This window comes from Sapajus apella, unplaced genomic scaffold (assembly GCF_009761245.1).
Source record: "Sapajus apella isolate SASKATOON/1434 unplaced genomic scaffold, GSC_monkey_1.0 scaffold32, whole genome shotgun sequence".
NCBI lineage: Eukaryota > Metazoa > Chordata > Mammalia > Primates > Cebidae > Sapajus > Sapajus apella.
Window position 1 is genome coordinate 24,582,314 of NW_022436972.1, and position 22,442 is coordinate 24,604,755.

The window sequence follows — 22,442 nt, forward strand, 5'->3', positions numbered from 1 at the left end:
TAAATGTATATTGATTTTCTATTGCCGGATAACAAATTACCAGAAATATAGCAATTAAAGCAATACCTATGATTAAAGTATTTTCTTGGCTGGGTGCTGTGGCTCAAGCCTGAGGCGGGCAGATCACCTGAGGTCAGGAGTTCAAGACCAGCCTGACCAACATGGAGAAACTCCATCTCTACTAAAAATAAAAAATTAGCCATGTGGTGGCACACGCCTGTAATCCCAGCTACTCAGGAGGCTGAGGCAGGAGAATCACTTGAACCCAGGAGGCAGAGGTTGCGGTGAGCCACGTTCAAGCTATTGCACTCTAGCCTGGGCAACAAGAGTAAAACTCCATTCTCAAAAAATAATATTATAATTTCTGTAGGTCAGAAATCCAGGCACAACTGAGCTTAGTTATCTTCTCAGGATCTCACAAGGCTGAAATCAAGGCTTTGCCAGGCTGCATACTCTTCTGGAGTTTGGAGCCCTCTTCCAAGGTTATGTGGTTGCCAGCAGAATGCCATTGTCTTGGATTATAGGACTCAAGTCCCCATTCCTTTGCTGGCAGTCATCTAGAGGCTGCTTTTCAGCACCCAAATACTGCTGGAAGTTGCTTCCCAGTGGCTCCCTCCAGAGACTTTCTCCCACTTTGAATCTCTTCTTGCAGGAATGGCTTGGGCCTTTTAAGGGCTCACCTGTTTAGGTCAAGCTCACCTGGATAATGTTCATTTTGATTAACTCAAAAGCAACTGCTTAGTCACCTAGACACTAGAATGATACTCCGTCATTTTCACAGTCTCTGTCTGCACTGAGAGGGAGTTACTCACGGTGTGTACACCAGGAGGCATCTTAGTATTCTCCCTACCACAATGTGTCTTCATTAGATTGAGGTGTTACAGTTAGGCTGTTGGGGAAAAGACTCTGTCAAGATTGTTCAAACATTAACCTACCTAAATAGCATCTAGCAAAGACCACTGACATAAATATATTAATGATGAAGTGCAGAAAAATGTCTGTTTTGCTGCCTCTGAAGGAGGTGAACTGGTTCCATAAAGGACTATGTGGAAAAGGCAGCAGACAGAAAGCTTTGATCCTTTTCCTTGGTGCCGTGTGATATCTAAGGCTTCTTTACTTGACTCTGTCCCATTCTGTACTCAAAATTAAAGGCCTGGTTTTACAAGGGAAATGCCTGTGTTGTTCATATGTTTGTAAATTTCTGCATGTTTTTCATGCTGTTTTTAATTCTGTTCCTTTTACTACTATGGAATGTCTTCTTTCCTTCCAGTAGACTAGTTAGTGATTATTAGAGCTTATCAGTGTTATTTTCCTTATTACTTCTGAGTTTTGCATGCTAGTTTGGTTAGTCATTTATTGTTAGTTAGGCCAAAGTCAGATATTTTATAACTAGAGAAGCCAGTTAGTTACCTTGCCTTTGTTTCACAACTGAATACTATACTATGCACCTAAGGGCCCATCTGAAAGATATTACTGGTCACGAGAATGTGGCTGTCTCCCAGAAAATTGTCACGGCTACCAGAAAAAGAACTGAAAGAACATGGTGTAATTAGAACAATGTGGCCAAACATGTTTGGTTAATACTGTATGTTTCCAGAGGAAAGGGAACTTTGCAAATATTTTCCTCCTTTTCAACATGGCTACTATTTTCCTATGCAAGATAGCCATATCCTGCTGAGGAGACAGCATACAGAATATTTACAACATAAAACATACAGAAATTCTTGTCCTAAATGGTTGGGGGAGGCTTCCTCTAAGCCACATCCAGAGGAGTTGGCAAAGAGCAGTATGCACATTAATGCACAAAATGCTTGTGGAACAAAATGCTAGAGGAATTGAGACCTGTCAGTCTTTTTCCTTTGGGAAATAACGTGAGTGAAAAGGGTAGAATTTTCAGGACAAGAATTAAGCCATTTTTTTAGGGTACAATTCAGCAACAAACCAGTTCTCCCAAAGATGGTTTGAGAGCCTAGAATGGTATTGTCATAAAAGCCAACCAATGGAATATTAAAGAGAGGGAGGTGGTCAATTTCAAAAGTCCATTTAGATCTCTTCATTTTGTTATCTCCAGAGTTGTTAGAAAAATCCAAATCTCAGAAGATTTATTTTAAAATTAAATGCTAACTTAATTCTTACTGCAGAGTGGGGTATCTTCCCAAGTTACCAATCATGTTCATTATATTGTAGAACGCCAGTAATCTTTTATTGTTATTAAATAATAACTGCAAAGAAATGAAATAAACATTAAAGTCTTTGTATTTCTAATTATCAGGTTTCATTATAGCTCTCTCTTTTACCAGGAATTTGTATGTGGTGGGAAGAGCCTGGATCAGCTAATTCAGAGACTGCTTCAATCAGCAGATGAAGAAGCCATTGTTGAACTTTTGGATGAAAACCTTAAATCAGCAAAATAAATACTGACATATTATTTATGATTATATAAATGAAATAGACCTATATCAAGAAACAGACTGAAGCATAGAAATCTTTATGAATATTTATAAATTACAGGTATAAGAATACATTATGCATAAATATATATTTTTTAATGAATCAAAGTCACATTTCCTCACCTAACGATTTATTTTAGGTTTCTTGTAAAGTACAATCCAACTCATCAAGTAGAAAACAAGCATGCATCATTGAAAAGAGATATAAAGTATTGAGAATTGATTGTGCGATTTAGGACAGATCACTTGTTCTCATTATATGCCTTTTTTCCCCATCCACCTATGAATTAATTTAAATGTATTTTTCAGCTGGGCATGGTGGTTCACGCCTATAATCCCAGCACTTTGGGAGTCTGAGGCAGCAGATCATGAGGTCAGGAGTTTGAGACCAGCCTGGCCAACATGGTGAAACCTCATCTCTACTAAAAATACAAAAATTAGCCGGGCATGGTGGCAAACACTTATAATCCCAGCTACTCTGGAGGGTGAGGCAAGAGAATCGCTTGAACCCAGGAGGCAGAGGTTGCGGTGAGCAGAGAACATGCCATTGCACTCCAGCCTGGCAACAGAGCAAGACTATGTCTCAAAAAAAAAATTATTTTTTATCTACTACTTCAGGAAAATATGGTAAAATTTAGTGATATATGATTTATACACTTATAAACCCCTTATTTAAAGACAAAGTACTTTGGCCTACAGTGGTGGCTTATGCCTGTAATCCAGTGCTTTGAAAGGCCAAAGGGGGATAATCTCTTGAGGCAAGAATTCAAGACCAGCCTGGGCAAAATAAACCCCATGTCTACAAAAAAAATTCAAAACATAAAGAAAAAACATAATACTGTTAATCATGTTAAAGTTAAGACTTAGACTGCAACTTTTAAATAAAATTTATAAAGAATATGAGTCATTCAATAACAATGAGCATCTAGGTAGAGACTGTAAAACTCTTTGATTGCTGTATGAATTTTATGCTGTACAAACAATATGCTGATATTTTAGATAGACTCTCTGCTTGACTTCTATTTTTTTTTTTTTCCTCCTGGCAAGCTGGAGTAAAAAAGTTACTGTTTGCTGGCTTAACTTAATAACCACTAACAGACGTGGTGTAATATGAGTAATACACTGAGATCAGTTTTGTGCAGCATTATATAAAATCCAGACCTTACCTTAAAGAGCTTGCAGTTGACTGAATGATTTAAAAATGTAAATCACCCGTTAATACAAAGTGGCATGATATATTTATTAATTGTTCTGAAGAAGTTGGAAGTTAAAAATGAGGAATGGCTGGGCACAGTGGCTCTCACCTGTAATCCCAACACTTTGGGAGGCTGAGGCAGGCAGATCACCTGAGGTCAGGAGTTCACGACCAGCCTGGTCAGCATGCTGAAACTCCGTCTCTATAAAAACACAAAAATTAGCTGGGCATGGTGGTACGCGCCTGTAGTCCCAACTACTCGGGAGGCTGAGGCAGGAGAATCGCTTGAACCTAGGAGGTAGAGATTGCAGTGAGCTGAGATCATGCCATTGCATTCCAGCCTGGGTGATAGAGTGAGCCTCCTTCTAAAAAAAAAGAAAAAAAGAGAAATTATTATTTTAGATATGCCTCAGAGAATAATTTATATGCTAAGAAAGACTAGCTAGAGTTTGAAGGCCAATGGAATTATTTGAATATAAACATGAGAGAGAAATGTTTTCCCTAATTTTTATTTTGAAAATATTCAAGCATAAAGAAAAAACACAAAAAAATATTCAAGCATAATGAAAAGTCTTTAAAATAAATAAATTATTTAATCTTTTAGAGACAAGGTGTCATTCTGTTGCCCAGGCTGGTGTGCAGTGGCAAGATCATAGCTCACTGCAACCTTGAATCCTGGGCTCAAGCAGTCCTCCCACCTTAGCCTCCAAAGTAGCTGGGACTGCAGGCATGCACCACCATGCCCAGATAATTTTTTTATTTGTTGTAGAGATGGGTTGTTGCTACGTTACCGAGGCTGGTCTTGAACTTCTGGCCTTAGTGATCCTCCTGCCTCAGCCTTTCAAAGTAGTGGGATTACACATGTGAGCCTTTGTGCCCAGCCACAATAATTTTTAAGAAATAGTTCAATCAGGAGAGGGCTGAGCAAGATGGCTGAATATAAAAGCCTTCACCAATCGTCCCCCAATGCAGGAACACTGATTTAACGTCTTTATACACACAAAAAAAGCAACTTCAAAAGAACCAGAAATCAGGTGAGCAATCAGAGTACCTGGTTTTAACTTCATATTACTGAAAGAAGGTAGGAAAGATAGTCTTGAATTGGTAACACTGCCACTCCCCCATTCCTCTAGCAGTAGCAGGTGTTGTGCCCTTGAGAGAAAGTACAGTGGTTGTGGGATCCTGCATTGAACTCAGTGTTGCCTGGTCACAGCAGAAAGCAAAACTGAGTTAAACTCAGCAGATGCCCATCCATCAACAGAAGGAGCATCTCGATCAGCCCTAGTCAGAGAGGAATTGCCCATCCCAGCAGTCAGAACTTGAATTTCAACAAGCCTCAACTCTGTGGGCCAAAGTGTTCTGAGGTCCTAAATAAACCTGAAAAGCACTCTAGACCACAGGGACTGCAATTCCTAGGTAAGTCCTGTTCTGTGCTGAGTGCAGAGCCAGTGGACACGGGACACCAGTTGGGGTGGCTAAGGAAGTGCTTCTGCAACCCCTCCCACAACCCCAGGCAGTGCAGCTCACAACAACAAAAGTGACTCCTTCCTTCTGCTTGAGGAGAGGAGAGGAGAGGGAAGAGTAAGGATTTTGTCTTGCATCTTGGATACCAACTGAACCAAAATAGGACAGGGCACCTGGCAGAATTGTGAGGCCCCCATCCTAGGCCCTAGCTCCCAGACAACATTTCTAGACACACCCTGGGCCAGAAGGGAACCCTCTGCCTAAAGGAAGTACCCATTCTTGCCAGGTTTCATCGCCTGCTGACTAAGGAGCCCATGGGCCCTGAGTAACCAATAGCAATGCACAGGCAGTATGCTGCAGGCCTTGGGTGAGACTCAGACGTGCCAGCTTCAGGTATCAGTTTGGCCACAGTGGTGTAGAGTACCAACGGGCTCTTGGGGTCCCCAGGTCCAGGCTCTTGGGGTCCCCAGGTCCAGACTCTTGGATAGCATTTTTGGACCTGCTCTGTGCCAGAGTTCACTACCCTGAAGGGTAAGTCCCAGGCCTGGCAACATTCACCACAGCTGGCTGAAGATCCCTTGGGCCTTAAGTGAACATTGGTGGTCAGACAGAACTCGCCATGGGTCAGTGGTGGCAGTGGCCACAGGGAGAGGCTCCTCTGCTTGTGGAAAGGGGAGGGAAGAGTGGGAAGGATTTTGTCTTGTGATTTGGGTGCCAGCCTAGTCGCAGGAGAGTAAGACATATTTCTAAGGTAGTTACTCCAATCCCTGGCTCCCAGATAGCATCTCTGGACCTGCCTGGGGCTGGGAGAACTCAGCATCCTGAAGAGAAGGACACAAACCTAGTTGGCTTCAACATCTGCTTATTGTAGAGGCATAAGGCCTTGCACAAACATAGGCAGTAGCCAGGTGGTGGTTATAATGGGCTTTGGGCAAAACCCAGTGCTATGCTGATTTCATGTCTGCCCCAGGGCAGTTCCAGTTATGGTGGCCACATGGGTGTTTGCATCACCTCACCCCCAGTTCTAGGTGGCTCAGCACAGAGAGACTCTGTTTGGGAGAAAATAAAAGAAAAAGAGTTTCTGCCTGGCAATCCAGAGAATTCTTCCTAATCTTATCCAAGACCACCAAGGTGGGACCTCTACGAGTCTGGAAGAACCACAGCATTACTGAGCTTGGGGCCCTAGTCTTTCTATATACCTGGAAAGCCTTCTTAAGAAGGGCAGGCACAGATTGCAAAGACTAGAATAAATTCCTAACTCTTTATTGCCCAGACAAACATCTACAAGCATCAACACCAGCCAGGAAAACATCACCTCACCAAATGAACTAAATAAGGCACCAGGGACCAATTCGGAAGAAACAGAGATATGACCTTTCAGACAGAATTCGAAATAGTTGTTTTCAGGAAACTCAAAGAAATTGAGATAACATTGAGAAGGATTTCAGAATTCTATGAGATAAACTTAACAAAGAGATTGAAATAACTAAAAAGAATCAAGCAGAAATTCTAGAGTCAAAAAATGCAACTGACATACTGAAGAATGCATCAGAGTCCAGTCCCTTAATAGCAGAACTGAACAAGCAGAAAGAATTAGTGAGAGTGATGACAGTCTATTAGAAAATACACAGAGGAGCACTGTGGCTCACGCCTGTAATCCCAGCACTTTGGGAGGCCAAGGTGGGTGGATCACCTCGGCTGTCAGGAGTGTATGACCAGACTGACCAACATGGTGAAATCCTGTCTCTACTAAAAATACAAAAATTAGCCGGGTGTGGTGGTGCATGCCTGTAATCCCAGCTACTTGGGAGGCTGAGGCAGGAGAATCACTTGAACCCAGGAGACGGAGGTTCCAGTGAACTGAGATCATGCCACTGCACTCCAGCCTGAGCAACAAGAGTGAAAGTCCATCTCTCACACACACACAAAGAAAAAAAAATACATATAGGAGATCAAAAAAGAATCAGAAAGAATGAAGCACACCTACAAGATTTAGAAAATAGCCTGAAAACGGCAAATTTGTGATTGGCCTTGAGGAAATAGATAAAGAGATTGGGTAGAAAGTTTTTTCAAACAGATAATATCACAGAACTTCCCAAACCTAAAGAAAGATATCAATATTCAAGTACAAAAAGGTTATAGAATGGCATGCCAATCCAACCCAAAGAAGACTACCTCAAGACGTTAATCAAACTTCCAAAGCTCAAGGATAAAGAAAGGATCCTAATAGCAGCAAGAGAAAAGAAACAATATACAATGGAGCTCCAGTATGTCTGGAAGCAGACTTTGCAGTGGAAACTTTACAGACCAGAGAGAGAGTGGCATGACATATATAAAGTGCTGAAGGAAAAAACTTTTACTCTAGAATAGTATATCCAGCAAAAATATCCTTTACGCATGAAGGAAAAATAAAGACAGAAAAAGCTGAGGGATTTCATCAACACCAGACCTGTCCTTAAAAAAGAAAGAAAGAAAGAAAGAAAAGCTAAAGGGAGTCCTTCAATCTGAAAGAAAAGGAGGTTAATGAGCAATCAGAAATCATCTGAGGGTATAAATCTCACTGGTAATAGTAAGCACATAGGAAAACACAGAATATTATAAAACTGTAATTGTGGGTTGTCAATTACTCTTAAGTAGAAAGACTAAATGATGAAGCAATCAAAAATAGTAACTACAACATTTCAAGACAGTGCAATAAGACATAAAGAGAAATAAACAAAGTTAAAAAGTGAAGGAAGACAGGAAGGAAGTAAAGGAAAAAAGGGAAGACCTCAAAACAACCAGAAAACAAATCACAGAATGGCAGAAGTAAGTCTTTATTATTAATAATAACATTAAATGTAAACGGCCTAAATTGTGCAACAAAAAGACATAGAGTGGCAGAATGGATGAAAAAATAAGACCCAATGATCTGTTGCCTACAAGAAGCACTTTTTACCTATAAAGATACATACAGATTAAAAATAAATGGACGGGAAAGGATGTTCCATGCCAATGGAAACAAAAAAGAGCATGAATAGCTATACTTATAACAGACAAAATAGATTTCAAGAAAAAAACTGTAAGAAGAGACAAAGAAGGTTATTGTACAATGATAAAGGGGTCAATTCAGCAAGAGGACATGATGATTGTAAATATATATGCATCTGACACTGGAAGCACCCAGACATATAAAACAAATATTATTTGCTGGAGATGGTGGCTCACACCTGTAATCCTAGCATGTTGGGAGACCAAGGCAGGAGGATCACTTGAGCCCAGGATTTCAAGAACAGCCCAGGAAATATAGCAAGACCCTGTCTCTACAAAGAAAAAAAATTCAAGAGAAATAGACATCAATACAATACTAGCAGGAGACTTTTAACACCCAGCTTTAAGTATTAGACAGAACTTCCAGACAGAAAACCAACAAACATCAGACATAATTCTTCAGTATGTCAGTTGCATTTTTCAGTTCTAGAACTTCTGCTTGATTCATTTAGAAACAAATGGAACTAATAAATATTTACAGAGCTTTTCATACCATGGCTGAAGAATAGACATTCTTTTCCTCAGCATATGGATCATTCTTTAGGATAGACCATATGTTAGGTCACAAAACAAGTCTTTTTTTTTTTTTGAGACAGAGTTTCACTCTTGTTACCCAGGCTGGAGTGCAATGGCGCGATCTCGGCTCACCGCAACCTCCGCCTCCTAGGTTCAGGCAATTCTCCTGCCTCAGCCTCCTGAGTAGCTGGGATTACAGGCACGCACCACCATGCCCAGCTAATTTTTTGTATTTTTAGTAGAGACGGGGTTTCACCATGTTGACCAGGATGGTCTCGATCTCTTGACCTCGTGATCCACCCACCTTGGCCTCCCAAAGTGCTGGGATTACAGGCTTGAGCCACCGTGCCCAGACACAAAACAAGTCTTAAAACATTTTTTTAAAAAGTGAAATAAAATCAAGCATCTTCTCTTACCTCAGTGGAATAAAACTGGAAATGAATAATGAGGTATTTTGGAAACCATACAAATACATGGAAATTAAACAATATGCTCCTGAATGACCAATGAGTCAATTAAGAAATTAAGAAAGTAATTGAAAAATTTCTTGAAACAAATGATAATGGAAACATAACATGCCAAAACCTATGGGATACAGTGAAAACAGTACTAGGAGGGAAATTTATAGCTACAAGTACCTACACCATAATAAAAGAAAAACTTCAAATAAATAAATTAGTGGTGCATCTTAAAGAACTAGAAAAGCAAGAGCAAACCAAACCCAAAATTAGTAGAATAAAAGAAATAATAAAGATAGAGCACAAATAAATGATATTGAAATGAAGAAAACAATACAAAAGATCAATGAAATGAAATGCTGGTTTCTTGAAAAGATAAAATTGACAAACCTTAGGCAGACTAAGACAAAAGAGAGAAGACCCAGATAAATAAAATCAGAGGTTAAAAATGCGATATTACAACTGATACTGCAGAAATTCAAAGGATCATTACTGGCTACTATGAACAACTATATACCAATAAATTGGAAAATCTAGAGGAAATGGATAACTTCATAGACATATATAACCTACCAAGATTGAACCATGAAGAAATCCAAAACCTGGACAGATCAATAACAAGTAACAAGATCAAAGCTGTAAAAAAAAGAAAAAAAAAGTCTCCCAGCAAAGAAAAGCCTGGGGCCCGATGGCTTCACTGCTGAATTCTACCAAACATTTAAATATTTAAAGAATGAACACCAATCCTATTCAAACAATTCTGAAAAAATAGAGGAGGAGGGAATACTTCCAAACTCATTCTATGAGGCCAGTATTACCTTGGTACCAAAATCAGACAAACACACTTAAAAAAAATACAAGCCAATATCCCTGATGAATATTGATGCAAACATCCTCAACAAAATACTAACAAACTGAATTCAGCAACACATTTAAAAAAAAATCATTCATCATGACCAAGTGAGATTTGTCCCAGAGATTCAAGGATGGTTCAACTTATGCAAATCAATCAATGTGCTACATCATATTAACAGAATGGAGGACAAAAACCATATGACCATTTCAATTGATGCTGAAAAAGCATTTGATAAAACTCAACATTCCTTCATGTTTAAAAAAACACCCTCAGAAAACTGGGTACAGAAGGAACATGACCTCAACATAATAAAAGCCATGTATGACAGCCCCACAGCTAGTATCATACTCAATGAGGAAACTGGAAGTCTTTCCTTTAAGATCTGGAGCACAACAAGGATGTCCACTATCACCTCTGTTATTCAACATATTACTGAAAGTCCTGGCTAGAGCAATCAGACAAGAGAAAGAAATAAAGGGCATCCAAATTAGAAAGGAAGAGGGCAAATTGTCCTTGTTTGCAAATATGATCTTATATATGGAAAAATCTAGACTCCACCAAAAAATTATTAGAACTGATAAATTCAGTAAAGTTGCAGGATACAAAGTCAGTAGCATTTTTTTTCTATTTCTGTGAAGAATACCACCAGTGAACAATCTGAAAAAGACATCAAGAAAGTAATCCCATTTATAACATCTACAAATAAAATATCTTGGAATTAACCAAAGCAGTGAAAGATCTCTATAATGAGAGCTATAAAACACTGATGAAAGAAATTGAAGAGGACACCCAAAAAATGGAAACATATTCCATGTTCATGGATTGGAAGAATGAATATTGTTAAAATGGCCATACTACCCAAAGCAATCTAAAGATTCAGTGCAATCCCTATCACAATACCAATGATATTCTTCACAGAAATAGAAAAAGCAATTCTAAAAATTATACAGAACTACAAAAGACCTAGAATAGCCAAACTACTACTGACAGTCAAAAAATTAAAAGAAATTATTTTTTAAAGTGTGACTCTCACTTTGTGATGCATAATGGCAATTAGGGGCACTTGGGTTGGAGTTGGGGAAGTGGAGCCTCTGGGATGCTGGTAATGTTCTATTTCTTGACCTGAGCAGAGGTTACACAGGTGTATTTATTTTGTGACAATTCATTGCATTTACAATTTTGATTTGTCCTATTTTCTGTGTGTATATGTATGCTATATTTCATATACATTCTTTCTTTTTTATTTTTATTTTTATTTTTTTAGACAGCATCTTGCTTTGTTGCCCAGGCAGGAGTGCAGTGGCATGATCCCAACTCACTGAAATCTTCATCTCCTGAACTCGAGCAATCCTCCCACCTCAGCCTCCTGAGTAGCTGGAACTACAGGCCCATGCCACAGTGTCCAGGTAGTGTATGCTATACTTCAATACAAGTTTTTAAATAATAAAATGAAAAGTTAGAGGCTGAGGTGGGATAATTACTTGAGTTCAGGAATTTGAGACCAGCCTGGGCAACATAATGAGACCCTATCTCTTAAAAAAAAAAAAAAAAAAAGTATCAGGCTGGGCTCAGTGACTCATACCTGTAATACTTTGGGAGGCAGAGGCAGGCAGATCACAAGGTCAGGAATTCGAGACCAGCCTGGCCAATATGGTGAAACCCCATCTCTACTAAAAATACAAAAATTAGCCAGGCGTAGTGACATGCGCCTGTAGTCCCTGCTACTCAGGAGGCTGAGGCAGAAGAATCTCTTGAACCCGGGAGGCGAGGTTGCAGTGAGCCAAGATCTCACCACTGCTAGCCTGGGCCACAGAGTGAGACTTCATCTCAAAAAAAAAAAAAAAAAAAAAAAAAAAAGGTATATAACAGGTTTGAAACAAAGTTAGCTGCCACGAACTAATGTGGAACAGAAGTCATACCCTAAGGCAGCCCACTCACTATACCCTCCAACTGAGGTAGGGGAGAGTGGATCCATAAAAACTCTCATGGCAGCCAATGACTAAAGGCAGTGCGGAGTTGTATTAGTCCATTTTCTGTTGCACATACCAGAATACCTGTAATTGGGTAACATAAAGAAAAGGAATTTGGCCGGGCACGGTGGCTCACGCCTGTAATAGCACTTTGGGAGGCCGAGACAGGTAGATCACTTGAGGCCAGCAATTCGAGACCAGCCTGGTCAACATTGCGACATCTCTACTAAAAATGCAAAAAATTAGCCGGGCGTGGTGGCACATGCCTGTAAACCCAGCTACTCAGGAGGCTGAGGCAGGAGAATCACTGGAACCCTTGAGACGGAGGTTGCAGTGAGCCGAAATCATGCCACTACACTCCAGCGTGGGTGACAAAGCACAGATGTCTCAAAACAACAACAACAACAACAACAAAGGAATGTGTTTCTTACAGTTCTGGAAGCTGAGAAATCCAAGGTTAAGGGGCCACATTTGGTGAGGGCCTTCTTGCTGGTGGATAGTTTGCAGAATCCCGAGGCAGTACAAGGTGAGAGGGAGTTGAGCCTGCTAGCTCAAGTCTCTCTTATAAAGCCACCAGTTCCTTTCCCACGATAACTCATTAATCCATTAGCCTATTGTTCCATTAATCCATTAACCTGTTAACCCATTAATCCATAAATAGATTAATCCATTCATGAGGGCAGGGCCCTCGTGATTCAATCACCTATTAAAGGCCCCACCTCTCAATACTGCCACATTGGGGATTATGTTTCAACATTTTTGAATGGGACAGTCAAACCATAACAGAAATCATTTTCAATATAGAAATAAAGGAGTGAACAGTTTCAAAACTTCACTTAAAAATCAAAGTAAAAACAATACTGATGGACCCAGGCTGTAGAGCTGGCAGTGCCTGACAGCCTACCTGACGCTGAGTTGGGTGGGTTACAGCATAGGGAGTGGTAGCTGAGTGAGGTAGGAGAAGGGAGTTGGGTTATTACTTATAAATGGCACTGAAGCCTAAACTCTGAGGTGAGTAGGTGCTGTGTTTTCATGGGCCTCTTTATGAAGCAAAGTGTGTAAAACTTGCCATCAAGGACCATCAGGTGACATACTTATACATTACAGTGGCTGGGATGAAAATTGGGATTAATGGGTTCCACAAAGTAAGAGTATTCAGGTACATGAACACCAAACTGTAGAAACAGGGGGAACTTCAAGAAGTAAATCAGGAACAAAATTCACAGGGGAGAAGGAGAGGGGCTGCACCAGCAAAAAAGACATCTGGTCTGCAAGGGAAAAATGCTGAAATCACGTGGAAGTAGAAATGGAGCAATACCAATGAGATACCTCAGCCTCCTCAGAAGAGCCCCAGTAGATGCTGCTGTTGAAAACATTCATGAACAGAATTGAAGTTAAAGATTTCTGAAGAACTAAAACCATGTTTTGTTGATGAGTGAGATGTAATGACCAAACAAAAGCAGCTTTTATCTTCCTGCCAGGAAGAATGTGGATTCTATTGCAGAGGATTATGTAAATTACAAGATTTGAGGGACCACAGATAATAAGGAGTATGTTATCAATACAGTTGTGGCAGAAATGAAAAATACTTGAATAGAATGTTAGGCACTCACATACTTTAAAAATTTGAAAGTGCAGCATGCTGAAATCCTTGAAGATTACTCAGAGGGTCTCAAGTTCCAGGTGTATGGAACACCAGATCTGTGGATATCATTTGTATGAATTGGACCGATGTTGGCCTATACACCTCTAGATGACAGTAGCCTTTGTTTTATGACTAAACTATCTTCATAATAACTTCCTGGTAAAGAATTCTCCAATTATATTTAATGCCAGCAATTATAAAGTGGCTATTTCTGAGAAGATGGTTACAGAACATAAAATGCACAGATCTGAAGAGTACAGTTCATAGAGTTTCACGATTACATTCACCCATGTAACCACCAGGTCAGTCTAGAAGAAAACATTTGCATCAGCCCTAGACATTTCCTCATGTTCCTTTCTAGTCGGTCTAGTAAGTTGCCACCCTCCCACTACTCCTTACCCAAGAGAGGAAGCCTCTATTCATCAAAGCTTATTTTCAGTGTTCTGGAACTTCACACAAATGATCAGTACCCTTGTGTATCTGGCTTCTTTTGTTCAACATAAAATTTTTGAGAATCATCCACATTATTACATATATCAGAGGTTCTTTCTTATTTCTGAGTACTCTTACACTATAGGAATATGCTGATATGGTTTGGCTGTGTCCTCACCCAAACCTCATCTTGAATTGTAGCTTTTATAATTCCCACGTGTTATAGGAGGGACCCAGTGGGAGAGAATTGAATCATGGGGTGGTTTCCTCTATACTGTTCTTGTGGTAGTGAATAAGTCTCACGAGATCTGAGAGTTTTATAAAGGGTTTTCCCTTTTTGCTTGGCCCAATATTTTTTCTCATTCTCTCTTACCTGCCGCCATGTAAGATATGCCTTTCCCCTTCTGCCATGATTGTGAAGCCTCCCCAGCCATGTGGAACTGTGAGTCCATTAAACCTCTTTTTCTCAATTATCCAGTCTCAGGTATGTCTTTATCAGCTGCATAAAAATGAACTAATACATATGCTACAATTTTTTTCATTCTCCTGTCCTGTTGATGTATATTTGGATTGTTCCTACTTTTTGGATACTATGGATAAAGCTATTGTTAACCAGTATACTGTTTAGTGGCCTAAGTGAATTTCTACTTTACCTTAACTCTACTTATCTTTAAAAAACAGAATGCCTGAGATCAGAAGTTTCTCACTGTGACGAAACTGGCAAAGACTGGTGGGATCCAAGATGTCAGCTCATTTGACCACTGAAGCACCTGTAACTTCATTATGATCTCATCTCTATGTTGAATGACACTCCTGCCAGCTGCATGACAGTTGACAATTACCATGACAATGACCAGAAGAAACCATAAAAGGACAAAAAGTAATGTGGCACTCTGGTTTCCAAGTTCTTCACACACGCCCAGAAAAAACACGATTATTCCTCTCCTTGCTTTTTCTTTTTTGAGACGAAGTCTCACTGTTGCCCAGGCTGGAGTGTAGTGGTGCAATCTGGGCTCACTGCAACCTCCGCCTCCCCGATTCAAGTGATTCTTCTGCCTCAGTCTCCCGAGTAGCTGGGATTACAGGCGCCCACCAGCGCAGCTGGCTAATTTTTGTATTTTTGTAGAATAGAGATGGGGTTTCACCATGTTTCCCAGGCTGGTCTGGAAGTCCTGGGCTTAAGCAATCTGCCCCCCTCAACCTCCCAAAGTGCTGGGATTACAGGTGTGAGCCACTGGACCCAGCCGCACCCCTGGCTTTTAATACCCATCCCCTTCATCAAAGATGCCCTGTATCTGTGACTTCCTGGCTCTTAGGAGGTGAGAAATTGATTTGTGACCCACGCTCCTGCTTCTCAATTCCATGGTCATGGAATAACACCTGCACTGCCTGATGCTCACTTTCAGTTTCGCGTCTTGGCTTCATGACCTAGAACAGGGAAAAACTCCATCTTCAAGGGACCAGCTTTGTCATTAACATTATTATGAAGATACTTACACAAGTGTTTTTGTGGATACATGTTTTCGTTTCCCTTGGGCAACTGCCTGGGAGTGGAAGTACAGGGCGTTTATTTGTATATGCCCAATTTGCATATTTGAGGCCATCTATTAATACTGTTCTTTAGGACCTCAGCCTAGTCATCTAAGACATCCTTGTTAAATGAGACCAATATATATCATTTAATATTGAAAATATTGGGCCAGGCATGGTGGCTCACGCCTGTAATCCATGCACTTTGGAGGCCAAGGTGGGTGGATCACCTGAGGTCGGGAGTTCACGACCAGCCTGACCAACATAGTGAAACCCCGTCTTCAAAAAAAATTTTAAAAAATCAAAAAAAAAATAAATAAATTGAAAATATTAATACTCTTCAGAACCTCTCAAAAAAATAAAAATTAAAAACTGGAAGTTTTGTTAACATTTTGCAGTTTAAAAAAAATACTTGGTTTCAAATTAGTGGGTGCCTCACTTATCATAAATTATAAAAGAGAATAACAATTATTGACTACATTCTAGGCACGGGGTAGTGATTGATTAATTATTCTTCTAATCAAAAAATACACATATCTAAGCATCCTGTGTAACATAACATTCAACCCCACAAAACCCTATGAAATATTGGCAGGGCGCAGTGGCTCACGCCTGTCATACCAGCACTTTGAGAGGCCGAATGAGGAGGATCATTTGAGCCCCAGGAGTTCGAGAGCAGCCTGGCAACAATAGTGAGACCTCGTTCTTCACCATTAAATCCAGGAGTATTAATTTCTACTTCTGTTAGCGCAGTCAACGAAAGGAAAGATCGCGATATTACACAAACTACTACTCCCAACATGCAAAGCGGTTTCTTTCCTCGGTGTTGGCCCGGGCGTCCGAGAGCCCCAGCAGGCCTCCGGGCGCGAAAGGCAACCCGGGAACGGTAGTTCTCCTGGGCGCCTAGCGGGATCGCCAGCGCGGCAGTGGGGCTTCCGCGGCTCCAAGCCAGCGGGTCCTGTGAGGGCGAGCGGAGGCGGAGAAAGGGCGCGGAAGTGAGAGAGGGTGAGTCAGCCACTGTCTACGCGATAAAGGGAGGCCTCACCGCGGGGTAGGGCAGAATTCAGGAGTAAGGTCCGTGCCGCAGTCTGTTCCAGGAAGCGGCTTGTCTTAGCGTCAGCGAGGGAAGGGTGAGGAGGAGCCAGAGCCGGGTCCTGCAGCCGTTCTCGCCTTCAGCGCCAGTCGCCATCTCCACCATGCAGTCCCGGGAGGACGCCCCGCGCTCTCGCCGCCTCGCCAGTCCCCGCGGTGGGAGGCGGCCCAAGAGGATTTCCAAGCCCTCGGTTTCGGCCTTTTTCACGGGTCCAGAGGAACTAAAGGACACGGCCCATTCTGCAGCCCTGCTGGCACAGCTCAAGTCTTTCTATGATGCGCGGCTGCTGTGTGATGTGACCATCGAGGTGGTGACGCCTGGCAGCGGGCCTGGCACGGGTCGCCTCTTTTCCTGCAACCGCAATGTGCTAGCAGCTGCGTGTCCCTACTTCAAGAGCATGTTCACAGGTGGCATGTATGAGAGCCAGCAGGCCAGCGTGACCATACACGATGTGGACGCCGAGTCCTTCGAGGTGCTGGTCGACTACTGCTACACGGGTCGTGTGTCTCTCAGTGAGGCCAACGTGCAGCGCCTGTACGCGGCCTCTGACATGCTACAGCTGGAGTATGTGCGGGAAGCCTGTGCCTCCTTCTTAGCTCGACGTCTTGACCTGACCAACTGCACTGCCATCCTCAAGTTTGCAGACGCCTTTGACCATCACAAGCTGCGATCTCAGGCCCAGTCCTACATAGCTCACAACTTCAAGCAGCTCAGCCGAATGGGTTCGATTAGGGAGGAGACTCTAGCAGATCTGACCCTGGCCCAGCTGCTGGCTGTTCTGCGCCTGGATAGCCTGGACATAGAGAGTGAGCGGACTGTATGCCATGTAGCAGTGCAGTGGCTGGAAGCTGCTCCCAAAGAGCGGGGTCCCAGTGCTGCAGAAGTCTTCAAGTGCGTGCGCTGGATGCACTTCACTGAAGAAGATCAGGACTACTTAGAAGGGCTGCTGACCAAGCCCATAGTGAAGAAGTACTGCCTGGACGTTATTGAAGGGGCCCTGCAGATGCGCTATGGTGACCTGTTGTACAAGTCTGTGGTGCCAGTGCCAAACAGCAGCAGCGGCAGCAGCAGCAGCAGCAGCAGCAACAACAGCAACTCTGTTGTACCTGCAGCAGAAAATCCACCTCAGAGGCTGGGTATGTGTGCCAAGGAGATGGTGATCTTCTTTGGACACCCCAGAGATCCCTTTCTCTGCTATGACCCTTACTCAGGGGACATTTACACAATGCCATCACCTTTAACCAGCTTTGCCCACACTAAGACTATCACCTCCTCAGCTGTCTGTGTCTCCCCAGACCATGACATCTATCTAGCTGCCCAGCCCAGGAAAGATCTCTGGGTGTATAAACCAGCTCAGAATAGTTGGCAACAACTTGCAGATCGCTTGCTGTGTCGTGAGGGCATGGATGTAGCATATCTCAATGGCTACATCTACATCTTGGGGGGACGGGACCCTATTACTGGAGTTAAATTGAAGGAAGTGGAATGCTACAGTGTTCAGAGAAACCAGTGGGCATTGGTGGCTCCTGTCCCTCATTCCTTCTATTCCTTTGAACTCATAGTGGTTCAGAACTATCTTTATGCTGTCAACAGTAAGCGCATGCTCTGCTATGATCCTAGCCACAATATGTGGCTAAACTGTGCTTCTCTTAAACGCAGTGACTTTCAGGAAGCATGTGTCTTCAATGATGAAATCTATTGTATCTGTGACATCCCAGTCATGAAGGTCTACAACCCAGCTAGGGGAGAATGGAGGCGGATTAGTAATATTCCTTTGGATTCAGAAACCCACAACTACCAGATTGTCAATCATGACCAAAAGTTGCTGCTCATCACTTCTACAACCCCACAATGGAAAAAAAACCGAGTGACAGTGTATGAGTATGATACTAGGGAAGATCAGTGGATTAATATAGGTACCATGTTAGGCCTTTTGCAGTTTGACTCTGGCTTTATTTGCCTTTGTGCTCGAGTTTATCCTTCCTGCCTTGAACCTGGTCAGAGTTTCATTACTGAGGAAGATGATGCACGGAGTGAGTCTAGTACTGAATGGGACTTAGATGGATTCAGTGAACTGGACTCTGAGTCAGGAAGTTCAAGTTCTTTTTCAGATGATGAAGTCTGGGTGCAAGTAGCACCTCAGCGAAATGCACAGGATCAGCAGGGTTCTTTGTAAATAGTATTTTGAGACACTAAGATGTTTCTACTGCTATGGAATGTATGTTAAAAAGATATCCTTTCTTTTTCTTGGAAAAAAAACATTGATTACGACCACAGATTTGGTTTAGAAAGGGTAATATTTTGAAATACTACAGGGTTTAAAAAGTCCATGAAATCAACCTGTTTAATAATTTACCGTGCTAAAAGTCCAAAATTAAAATATGCAAACAAGAACTATATAATTGATCGGGATGCTTGGTAGGTTTTTTCCTGGTTCAGATATTCATTCCACAGTGGATTGTTTTGATTAGTGTGCTTATTTTTTTATTAATTCAGTCTCCTGTTAATTTTAGTTTTCTTTAGTGCCACAAAGAATTTATCTTCTAAATTTGTATAATAGAAAACTGGACTAGGAATTGTTAATGGGGTTTTGAAGGATGAGTACTTTCCTTCAAAATAATGAAAGTGGTAGATTTTCAAAATCTTACACTAGTCAGTTCTTTATATTCTAAGTTAAATATAGTTTGTAAAATTATTTTGGTTTTCTTCTACAAAGAAAAAAAATTGGATATATGTATTTTAAGGTTACTGAATAGTGATTTCATTTTGATAATGTGCAGAATGGCCTCACAAGCTCACAGAAAGTAAAAAAATAATAATAATAATAAATCAGAATTACACACCCTTCTAAACCAAACCAAAACAAAACAAAAGGTAACTTGCTTTTTACATTTGAATTTTTAATCTATGCCCAATACATGCTTTATTGAGTCAGAGGAACAATTCCTGAACATATAATTGGGTAATGTAAATTTTTATCCATTGGTCATGGCTTGTCTTAAAATGTTTATTTGCCTCCGTAAAATATTTTGGCTGTATAGGTTTGGTGTTTGTTCTAAAGGATTCTTCAACAGAAAGTGATTTATTCTTTACTGTTTTTGTGAGGTAATATGGTTTAGAACATACATATAAGCTAAAAACAGTATTTTACTCAGATCAGTAGTTATTGTGTCTATCAGCTATAAAAAAAAATCAAGTGCCAGCAAAGAACTTTAAAACTTTAAGCTGTGTATTATAGAACTGTTTTGTGTAGCATTGGAATATTGTCCCTTTTGTAAGTCACTGTAAATGTTCTTAATTATCAGCTTGAAAGTATTTTTGTATGAAAAGTTGACACTGAACAACCTAAATGGATGATGGCATTTGGGGCCAGTAGTGAAAGTATGTTTCCTCTAAAATATTTCCCTAAACAGTGGTATACATGGTTTTTTTTATTATGAGATTTGTATATGTTCTGTGTTTCTCTGGGAACCATGTTTCAGTCTCTTTGTTACCGTATGTAAGGGAAAGTCCATAAATATTGACTAAATTGCACAAAACTGACATTGTTAATTACAGGAAATATAGGTGCTTACCTTTTGAAGGTTTATTAATACATATGGTTGTCACAATACGTATATATGATAAATGGTGTACATATATAGATGTTTATGGTGTATAAATTTTTCTATATCCAATTAGAATTATCTTCCTGATTCTTTATTCAGTAACATGCTAATTCCTCTTGTTAAAAAGGATATCCTTTTTAACAAGGATATCCTTCTATGTTTCTTCTATGTTTATTCTCTAGTGACAGAATGCTAACTTTTCTTACAGCCTGGCAGAGGACAGTCTGGTCTAGGATGGGGAACTGAATTTTTGAATGAATAAAAAGGAAAGAGAAAGGATAAAGAAACAAAACAAAGCACAATAATGTTTCTCAGTCATTTTGATTGGCCATTTGAACAATCTACAAGACCTTCCTGTTTATTTCTAGTGAAGTAATATGCCTGCCCTAGCAGTATATGTTTCTTCAAAAGGGTAAACATGCTTTAGCGACCTAAGAATAAATTTTGTTCTTTTGACAGCAGGGATGTTATAAGTACTGCACTTAATACAAAGCTGTTTCTCAATTGCATTATTTTTGAGCCAAATTTTTCTTCACCATTAACTTCTTGTTGGTAGCTTTTTGTTTTGTAAAAATTGAGAGATGGCAATGCCTATCTCAGCCAGATTATCCATCTGCAGAATTAAAGTATGCAACTGATAAACACAAGACAAATGCTCCAATTTGTCTTTCTCAACCTTTGAATTAAAGCCTAGCCTACATGGTGGGAATGACTTGGTTTACAGTGAGGTTTTCTTTGGAAGGGATTTTGGTTTTGTGATATATTTGTGAATTAAGGAGTAGATGTTAGCCATTATTTCATAGATAAGTTATTTGTACATGGTTAGTTATAAATAAAACTGGTACTAGAACCCAGGTTTCCTGACTTTCTGATTCAGTGGTTCTGCTAAATGTATAAAATTCTCGCTGTGCAGTGAACTAGCAGTGTTGAAATATCTTCATGACAAGAACCCTTTTGTAAGTTTTCCAATTAGTACATCTTTTAACAAATGCTCACTATAATGTCATTTGTAGGACTGCCATTGGTAAGATTTAGTTTTATTTCATATGCTTTTAAATTCAAACAATAAGTAATTGTTTTCAAAAAAGTAAAATAGAAGACTAATTTAGCAAATAACTTGCTTAAATTTAGTTTTAGGATTTAGTTTAAGTTATAATAGCCCCTTCATGTCTCCTCTAGTTGAGCAGTGTTTTTCAGTTTTGGTGCCTTGATCTTAATAGAGAATATGATGAAAACTTTTGACACATTCTTTAGGAAAATGCATATGTTCATATTTTCATAATTTTAAGGGTATAATGACATTTCTGAAGTTCATCCACACACCCAGGGTAAAAAACTCTTGTGACAAGGTCTCAAGAACATAGCTACAAAAAGAAATTAGCACTTTTCACAAGACATATAGCTCAAATGTTTGTAGGGTGAAAGAGTAATTCCCAAAATCGGGCTAAAGAAATAATACACATTCACCATCTGAAAGAAATGTGAAAATTAGTACCTCAGAACAAAAGCAAAGTTGATATTTCTGAAATTCAAATTTCCTCATGATTAATGCAAGAATGAGTAATGAAATATAAACTATTCAAAGGACAAAGTGCACTAATGTATATGAAATCAAAAATACATGGTTCAGATGTTTAAAACTACTTACATCATGGCTCTTTATTATAAATATATCTAAGTAGCAAAAGTTCATTGTCTCTTCATAAATAGGAAAACGACTGGTTGGAAAAGTGCATGTACCTAAAAGGGATCTATAGTAAGTGTAGTAAAAAATATAATCAATTTGTTACCCCCTGCTCATTAAACCAGGAACCAGTGCTTTGCCTGATGTCATTTTTACCATTTGTGCTGAAGTGAAAAACTACAAAACACAATTAATGAATTGTAAAACAAAAATTATTCTATTAAATTTGTTTTATTGTTCATAAATTGGAAATGTAAAAAATTTTCAGCCTTATGTCAGTCCCCTAAACACTAAAAAAAAGTTGACTGGTCTTTGAAATCCAAAAATCTGATAGCCAGAATGTAAATATCCTTTCATCAAATCTCTGCTTCCCATATCTATTTGAAACTTCAACAGTTTCTTCTTTACAACTAATTTTAAAAGAATATTTGTTATAGCAAATATAACAAGCAATCCCAAGAGAATGAATTGATAATCTATTTGAGAACCTTAGAGTGAATTAAGTATATAC

At 40.1% G+C, this 22,442-nt stretch overlaps 2 protein-coding genes across 2 annotated transcripts in view; both read left to right on the plus strand.

Annotated features, from left to right (window-relative positions):
* MTRF1 (mitochondrial translation release factor 1) overlaps nucleotides 1–2,688 on the plus strand; it is a 32,465-nt gene extending 29,777 nt beyond the window's left edge. Inside the window, exon 9 of the mRNA XM_032294816.1 lies at nucleotides 2,301–2,688. Within this exon, the coding sequence (XP_032150707.1) occupies nucleotides 2,301–2,414 (114 nt within the window). The 3' untranslated portion in view covers nucleotides 2,415–2,688. The remainder of the gene's footprint in view (nucleotides 1–2,300) is intronic.
* Nucleotides 2,689–16,355: 13,667 nt separating this feature from the next.
* KBTBD7 (kelch repeat and BTB domain containing 7) lies at nucleotides 16,356–20,325 on the plus strand. Its single transcript, XM_032294802.1, has one exon. It carries the CDS (start codon nucleotides 16,743–16,745, stop codon nucleotides 18,813–18,815), a length of 2,073 nt encoding a protein of 690 aa, XP_032150693.1. The 5' UTR covers nucleotides 16,356–16,742; the 3' UTR covers nucleotides 18,816–20,325.
* Nucleotides 20,326–22,442: the final 2,117 nt, after the last annotated feature.

Bases quoted from the DNA above. Each gene is read 5' to 3' on its own strand.
- KBTBD7 (XM_032294802.1), top strand. From the start codon at position 16,743: ATGCAGTCCCGGGAGGACGCCCCGCGCTCTCGCCGCCTCGCCAGTCCC.